This window comes from Pyrgilauda ruficollis, unplaced genomic scaffold (assembly GCF_017590135.1).
Source record: "Pyrgilauda ruficollis isolate IOZ18807 unplaced genomic scaffold, ASM1759013v1 scaffold390, whole genome shotgun sequence".
NCBI lineage: Eukaryota > Metazoa > Chordata > Aves > Passeriformes > Passeridae > Pyrgilauda > Pyrgilauda ruficollis.
The window spans coordinates 62,539-70,895 of record NW_024525379.1 but is presented as its reverse complement, the minus strand read 5'-3'; the positions used below and the strand labels follow the sequence as shown (position 1 = coordinate 70,895).

General features: G+C 38.4%; 2 protein-coding genes across 7 annotated transcripts in view; one reads left to right on the top strand and one right to left on the bottom strand.

The window, feature by feature from the left end:
- The first annotated feature begins 330 nt into the window (after positions 1-330).
- RBM11 (RNA binding motif protein 11) lies at positions 331-5,606 on the top strand. 2 transcript variants are annotated; one of them, XM_041476729.1, is made up of 4 exons: positions 331-567; positions 1,505-1,667; positions 2,635-2,713; positions 3,406-3,655. In XM_041476729.1, the coding sequence occupies exons 1-4, from the start codon at positions 466-468 to the stop codon at positions 3,506-3,508; spliced, it is 447 nt and encodes a 148-aa protein (XP_041332663.1). In that variant the 5' UTR covers positions 331-465; the 3' UTR covers positions 3,509-3,655. The 2 variants fall into 2 exon arrangements, with proteins under 2 accessions (XP_041332663.1, XP_041332661.1); XM_041476727.1 differs by lacking the exon at positions 331-567 and adding an exon at positions 5,206-5,606 and having other exon boundaries at positions 1,308-1,667; positions 3,406-3,496.
- Positions 5,603-8,357, bottom strand: part of RPGRIP1L (RPGRIP1 like) — a 41,583-nt gene continuing 38,828 nt past the window's right edge. For all 5 annotated transcript variants that reach the window (XM_041476723.1, XM_041476722.1, XM_041476725.1 and 2 more), the window contains one exon: positions 5,603-7,440. In XM_041476723.1, the coding sequence (XP_041332657.1) occupies positions 7,337-7,440 (104 nt within the window). In that variant the 3' untranslated portion in view covers positions 5,603-7,336. The remainder of the gene's footprint in view (positions 7,441-8,357) is intronic.

Genomic DNA, 8,357 nt, shown 5'->3' with positions numbered 1-8,357 from the left:
CACGAATCACACCTATTTATCACAGACTTCTATTTGATAAAACCCTCTCTCTCTCCTCCTGAGCTGAGCACTAGCTCTGTTTGCAGCCTCCTCTGCAGTAAGAAGAGGTATTGCAATGGTAATAGCAGGAGTGGATGGTGGGAGTTCTAGTCTGGGAGGGTGGATTGTTTTTCACGGTTGGTCAGTTTGTTTTGCATCATTCAGCCCTGCTGGAACTTAATATTCAGTGGCAAAAATGGAAGAGAAAACATTCATGTTTGTATTTACCATCATTACTACACACCGAACAATTAAGTACAGTGTCACAGATGTTGGGGGTGGTGTCACAAACAGACGCAACACCTGCTCTCCCGAGTTCCAGTGTTGCCAGGAGCCAGGCCTGGCCCCTCACACCGAGTCCTGGAGTGCAGCTTCCCTGAAGCTGGGACGCTCTTCTCGCACACCCGCAGGGCTCCCACAGGCTCCATGTCGTCGCTGGGGCGGTCGGAGGCAGCGGAGCAGACTCTGCTCGTGGGGAACTTGGAGAGCCGGGTCAGGGAGGAGATCCTGTATGAGCTCTTCCTGCAGGTAGCAGATGGGTACCCTTATATATTGAAATGCTTTTCTAGTGCTCGAGAAGAAAAATTCGACCAGTGGGATGTTCAGTTAGGAAAGCTGGACGACACGCTCTCCAGAGGTCCCTTCAAACCCCCTCCTTTCAGTGACAGTGTAGAAACACAAAGGAGTTGAACCTGTTTGAAGCCCAAGCTTAATTCCTGCCTGCTTTCAAGATTAAACAGTAGTCTGCTGTATAACTGTGAACTGTAAATGTGAGCTTAAGAAGTTTGTCTTATTAGAGGACATGAGTAATACAAGACAAATGTAAAAGTGATAAAGATGGTCTTAGAACACAGTTTTGCATTATTCTTCTGCATAATCTACAGCAGCCATCCAGCTGCCAGCTTTTATCTGGGTCTTTAGGTCATCCCAGTAACTTGTCTTTTTCCCTTGTTTTATCTGTTTTCATTCCCTTTTGCTGCAACAGCCTATGTTTCTCATTGTAGTCTTGCCCTGTCATTGAAAATATCCATATTCCTGCTATGGCATAGTCCTGAACATGCATCCCTGACCTCTTGCTCTTCCCCTCCATCAAATGATGAGCAAGTATCTACTGCTGCTTCTAAACTATTAATACTTTTATTTATGAACTGGAGGGTAACTTTTGCTATGGAGTCAGTAAATCATTCTTCCCCTTTGGGAAACTAATTATTATGGTGTGGTATTCTAAAAATAATAAAAATTCTGGTTATGAAAGATTAAACATGAATTGATGCTTGGTTCCCTTTTAACATTTCTGGAGCTGATTTTTGTTTGTAGAAGGCTCAGAATTTGAGCTTTGGGAATGTGGAGAGACATTTTCAAAGTAAGAAACTTATGGTTTCTGACTATGGCTAAAGAGAAATAATTAAATATTCAAAACACAATGAAGAGTCAGTTTCTGCTAAACAATAGAAATTTCTTTCAGGCTGGACCATTAACCAAAGTGAAGATTTGTGAGGACAAAGAAGGAAAACCTAAGTCTTTTGGCTATGTCTGCTTTAAACACAAAGTATCAGTGCCTTATGCAAAAGCTCTGCTGGATGGAATCTGTTTGTATGGAAGACCAATTACTGTGCAGTATTGGAGAGGTATGTTTTGTAGTCCCAATGGTAAAGTTTAAGTGTAAATGTTTAAATTTTTTTACAAAAGTTTTGAATCCTAAAGTGTTATCCTAAAGATAACAATTTGTAGCTGGAAAATTAATTTTTTTTAAAGACTTCCAGTGGCTTTTGCCTAGGGAAGGATTCAGTCTTTGTATATTTTTGTTTGCTAAGAGAATACAATATATTGTTTCAGAACATCATAACTTGCAAGCTGTGTCAGACACTGTTGTATGGAAAATAGCAATCCAGGTCTTCATGCCAGATTACATTTAGGAATTGGGGTGTAACTTTACCTTGCAGTCTGACAGAAAAAAATTATTCAGTATGGCCAGCCACTGTTGAGCTCTTGGATAATTTGTAGACTAAAGCCACAGAGTTATCAGTGCTTTTGTTTTCAAGGGAAGAGGTTGTAGTTCAAAGAATATATTATATTCTTAATTTTATTTACATAAAATATGTATATAAACTATGTATAGAATATATATATAGTATGTATACAAAATATGTACATATATGTATGTATTATATATGTATATAAACCTTCGAGCAAGCCAACAATCAGGCATCGTTTGCAACCCAGACATTAAGGACTCGTTCCTTCTCTGCCACTGCTTCTTTCAAAGGCTCTACAGAGCAGTTGGCTGGGTTTAAGCAGAATATCTGTGGTTCTTAAAATCAGAAGCATCTCCTGTGTCTGTAACTGGGTGATGATATTGTTCTTGTATACTTCAACAACCCTGATTTGTGCTTCTGTAAGTGAATAAATGAGAAATGAACATTTTCAAGCTGTAAGATGCTATTGATTATCTGCCATAAAATGGCACCATACTTTTGTATACTACTTTAGATCTGCTAGCAGACTACAGATGACACAAAAGACTTTCTGTGGTTTTTATCTGGTTAATTGAATTGTCATAACTGAATAGTCATTATGCTCTTGTCTTTTTTCCAGGGAGCTCTCCCTCACCAGAACTAGACAGTTGTGCAGATGGTTTTGAACACCATATTGACTTAGAGTCTCTTGCAGAAAGGTAACAGAGATCACCTGTGAATGAACCTTATGATCATAATTTAAAAAAAATCATATAAAGAAAGTGAGTTGATGTGGTAGAGCAATTTCGAGGTTTTTCATCAAAACAGCATCTTGTCATTGCATCCTTACTGAGGGAACAGGCTGCAGTTAATTTTAATGTTTGGTTGTTAAGCTTACCAGATGATTAGTTAGATTCAATTTTCCATACTTTATTTGTTTCTGCAATATTCAGGACCATGAGAACATACTGAACCCTGGGTTTTGTACTAACAATGTTTTCAGTTGTTGGGGAACAAAATCTGACAAGTATTTTTTTAACCCCACCAAGTTTACACCTGCATTTTTTTGTGTCTATCGGCACAAGCAGCTGTCATATACATATGAATGCACAGTTATAAACCTGTTATAATGGACGTCTGAACACCCCAGATTCAGTATTTAAGCTGAACTCCCATGGTGAAATCTAGTACCCTTTTGTCCATGCACATAAGAGGATTGCTCATTAATTAAGCATTTGGGTATATTTCATTTGTTTTATCTTTATTTTTCATGTAAGTCCTGTTGCTAGTATCTCAGTTGTCCTCTTGGATATTCCCATTGCAGCCCAAAAGTTAAGTCAAGTCTCAGTACTCTGATCAGCAATATGTGGTGGACATTCAGCCTCTGTACATTGGCTTGTTTTTTCTTTAGGCATCAAGAGCTTTCTGGAAATTCTCCATTTCCTGTTACCCCTTTGCCAGTGAACAACAGTTTACTTCATGATCACCCTGGCTTTCAAGAGGTGGGGAGTTAGTGCTAGAAGTTAAAAAATTTGGGAGCGTTTTTATGAAGCTGAATGCATTTTGCATTTCTGCAAAATCCAGTGCATGCTTTAGGTCTCAAAATGTGCTATAAGCACAGTATTAGGACACTTCAGGATCCTCTAATAACAGGAATCTACCAAACTATTTTCTTCCTGCAAGAATATCTTAAAGGTATATAGCTTAAGAAAGCTAAAGACTGTGAAATCTGTGAAACTCTCTCCTGCACTGTGTTTCAAATGGTGGGACAAGTTGACCTCATTGGACTACAACCAAGCAAGCAACAGCTTCTTCGCATATAGCTAATAGGGAGACCTCTTAGTTCTTCTTCTCAATTCAGACATGCCCAGCAGTTTAAAATGTGCTAAAACCTAATCTAAAACTCAATGAATCACCAATGCCCAAGTTTGGGAAACAACAGTTTGAGGGTTTCTGGCCTAAAAGTTCACATGCCTGTGTAGGTCTCTCCTTCATGATTTACTTTCACAGCAGTAGATGATAAAAACCCATACTTCACTTCCCCTCTACAAGACTCTGGTGCATCAGACCATTATCACCCTAAATTTCTTCTGAGATATTCCACAAAGCAAGGAAACTGGTCTCTTCAGGTGGAAATCTGTTCATCAAACCTACTCCCCAAACACATCATGAAGCTTCTGAGTCTGATGAAGTCTGTGGACTGATAGGACTGAAGAAAGCCAGCCTTTAACGTGAGATACCAACTGTGGACAGTCCTGCGAGTCTGACTGGGGACTGGCCAGCCCTTGGAACTGTAGAAGGGGGGCAGTCTGGATCAGTTACCCTTGTTGGCTGCAGTCTGAGCAGGAAAATGGAGAGCATCTATTGACCATCTGTGGGGTGGGGGCCTGCCCTCCCATCTTCCCACACTGTGCCCTGAGAAGAGTGGTACTTGTATGAACTTGCCCATCTTCTCTACTCCCTTTGGAAGGCTCAAATGCACCATCTTACCCTCCATGATTGCTGATGAACCTACTTCTCAGTAACGAGGCAGTACACCAGCACACACAACCAACTTCATCCCATTTTCTGCTTGCCAGAGAGGATGGTATTGCAGTGTCTCACATGAGTTTGTTCAAGCTTCAGCAGAAAGTGATCTCATCACTAGAATGCCTTAACAAATCTACCTCACCTTACCTTGGCAGGTTGCTCACTTGGGAATCTTTCAATGTCCTTGTTGGAATGCTTTGTTCCACATCGACTTTAAAATTTGTTAAACCAGGTTTGAAGAACTTGCAAGTGTGGATGCCTTTACAGTACCAACAGGCACTGCAGTTAAAAATATTTATCAAATAGAAATGAAGAAATTCAAGGAATACCATGTTTGTTTACCTTATGTGAGGAATAGCTGGCAATTTAGCCTTAGGTTGTTGCTGTTCTAACTTTGCCATGAAAAAGTTGTCTACTTTTCTGAACTATACTTCTTGTTGTCATAAAATAGCTTTACTCTCAAGCATTCTGTGTTATTTTATAGTTTGTTGGTATTTTAATTAAGTCACGATGCATGCAAAATGAAGTTCTTTAAAATTTCCTCTTCACAATGTAAACAACTCAAGTTTCTATTTCTCTAAATGTACAATGTTCTGGCATAGCAGTATACAGTACAGAGTCCAATGGGTTAACAATTTCTTTATTAGCAGTACCTTCAGATTTATCCTTTTCTCCCTATCAGAATCAAGACTGCACGGAGTTACCCTGAATTTGCCACATCCAAGTGACTGTGAAGTGCACCAAGCAGGATGAAAGAAAGAGAAAATGGCAAAGTTGTGACAATTACTAGTACTGAAGATAATAAAAGGAGACAAAGACAGTGTGGCCAAAACTGGGGAAAAAAAAACCCAAACCCCAAGAAAAAGACATCTTAATACTGTATATTTTTATTATTATATTTGCTTTCATCTTTGAACTTTATTAAAGAAGGAATGTTCCAGATTCTTAGTATTTTTGAAATGCATTATGCATACAAACTTAGAATATCCTGAGGCAGAAGGGTCATGGAATCCAGCTGGACCCGAACCCTCCGTGTTGTCCCCCTTCCCATCCCCTCCCAGCACACCAGCCCCCTGGGGAACAAGTTCTCCCTAAAACCCTACCAGAGCCCACTGAAACAGCAAGGTCTGGCGTTTGTGTCCCTTCTACACCGTTTGCCACAACTGAAAGGAGTCTGGCTGGTTCCACCGTACTTGCAATGGCCCTTTAAGTAGCTGCAAATTTCATGGGCCCAGCTACATCAACCTCTTGCCTTTACTTTCCTCAATTAAAGGCATTGATTTGAAATATATTCACAGAATAGTTAGTTGGTGGTTGGAAAGGAGCTTTGGAGATCGTCTAGTCCAATCACCCCACCAAAGGAGGGTCACCTGGAGGTGACGCAGGAATGTGTCCAGGTAGGTTTTAGTCTTGACTGTCTCTGCAGGACACTCCACAACCTCTCTGGGAAGCTGTCCCACTGCTCTGCCACCCTTAATGTAAAAAAGTTCTTCCTCATGTTAAGGTGAAGTTTGGTTGTTCATTACCACTGAAGTCAAAGGCTGTCAGCTTGTGTAGCTATTTGTACTTACAAGTAGGTAATCAGAATAACCACTGGTCTATAACAAGCAAAAGAGAGTTTACTTTATTGATTTTTTTTTTTTTGTAGCAGTAGAAGGACCACATTTTTGCAACATTTTTTTCAACAATGGTTCAGTTCTTGCGACTTTTAATACATATGGAAATAATTCTGCATTTAACAAGAATGAAAGTTCCACAAAAATGTGAAACAAATAATTGCTAATTGTGTGGAAGACCTGTCTTGCACTGTTGCAGCTGTCCTTACTCTTAAAATAATCTAAGCCTAACTAAAAAAACTCTGAACCCAAGAATAAACCATAACAAATTGTTTACTACCGAAATCTACAGAAACATTACCTGAGCAAACCACTTTGATAATAATAACAGCTATTTTTTATCAACTGCTTTACAAAACTGGATCAAAATGTGATGGCATATTGCAAAGCATGAAAATCAACACTAAAATGCTTTGTTATTTTTATTTCTGTGCAAAATGTTAAATGGCTGAAACAAATGATAAACATGCCACCCCTAGAATTAAAAAAAAACCAAACAACAAATTAAATCATTAGATGGTGCATTAAGTGCAAAAGGCTGCTCCATGTGCTTAGATCTAGCTTTGGCTTCAATCTGGATTGAAGTAATGTGTAAAATGCATCTCCTTTTTTCACTATGAGAACAGTGAGGCATTGGAACAGTTGTGCAGAGAGCAGTTAAGCAGTACCTGTCCTTGGAAGTTTTCAGACCAGACTGGATAAAGCCCTGAGCAACAGGGCCTAACATAACACCTAATCCTGCAGTGACTGGACTAAAAACTACCCGAGGTGACTTCTAACAGGAATGATTGTATTCTGACATAGTATTGTGACAGAACTACTCCTAGTAACAATCTACAAGCATTTCTGTTTGAAGGTTCACCATCTCTTATTTCCTTAGACAAAATACCCTCAATTGGTATCTGATAATTTAGAAGCAAGCTTGCACTTGAAATCAAACTTCGTTGGAACTAAGTTAGACTCTTACACTATCAAATGTCGAGACCCTGAAGTATGATTCAGCAAGGACCTTAAAAAAAAGAAAACAGACTGAAAAGTGTACAAAACTTTATACCTGGACATCAAGCATCTTTTTAATATACATTTTACATTAAGTATATTGTGAGAATGATAAAGATCTAATTTTTGATGAACCATCAAATGTATCTTTATACTGGGAGCAAGAACTTCAATAGGCAAATGTCCCTTTCCTGCCTCCTAATCATTTCTGCATTCCTCATGGACTGAACGCAGTGCACTGAGGGCTTCCACTGTCACTGTGAGCTTTCCAATTACTGCACTGGCATCTTGTGAATCGAAAACTAGAAAGGAAACATCAGAAAACAGCATTAGCTTTTCAACTTAAGATTTCACTTTTGTTTTCATAGTTTCATTTAGTGTTTGGACAGATTAAAGCGCAACTAGCATATGCTAAAAAAAAGGGAGAAATAAATGAATTATTTTGCAGTTCAGGTCCTCAGGCTACTGGAAATTAACCACTCCTAGACCTAGAATATACATCAATAAATGTATTTGTGTTGAAACTAATTTAGAAATGAAACTATCAATATAATAATTGTCTATATAGGATAATTATTTTTCCACAATATGTAAATAAAGATTTTCCAAATTCTATTAAACATATATCTACATACATAGGAATAGTTTTAAGTAAAAATACACCAATTAATGCCTTTTCTACACTGTGTATGAGGGATAGGTCCAAATCAGCCTCGACAAATCACTCAGTGAACTGTCAACTTCAAGAGCAGACTTCAGGGGACTCTATCCTTTTTACATACAAGAAGAGCAGGATAATTATAGTTAATTACATCAGAGGATAACACTAATTCTATTTTCTCACTTTTTATACTGTCCTGTCTCTGAGAGATACTGTTAGATGTTTTGACTACCATATTTTTCCATCCATCTTCTTGCTTAGCCATTCACTTAATTGCTTCAAATGTCGCATAAACCACTTTGACATAATCAGCAATGAAAGAACAAAATATGAGAAAGATATACGGTTGCAATCCTCAAAAAGAATAAAGGAAGTTTGGTATCTAACTTAAGAATGACTTTATCTTCATGCAGTAGTGTCCTATGAATTCCCCTGTGTCTAGGCTTATTATTTTTCCTTAAACCAATATCCAACTCAGAGAATGTGTACAACACTAAGCAATTCTGTTTATTGTGCCCTTACATTTAATTGACATTTGTGTTAAGATCTGAAGAATTG

Coding starts and splice junctions, on each gene's coding strand:
- RBM11 (XM_041476729.1), top strand. CDS start 466: ATGTCGTCGCTGGGGCGGTCGGAGGCAGCGGAGCAGACTCTGCTCGTG. Junction 1,668..2,634: donor TACTGTGCAGTATTGGAGAG/GTATGTTTTGTA, acceptor TCTTTTTTCCAG/GGAGCTCTCCCTCACCAGAA. Junction 2,714..3,405: donor TTAGAGTCTCTTGCAGAAAG/GTAACAGAGATC, acceptor TTTTTTCTTTAG/GCATCAAGAGCTTTCTGGAA.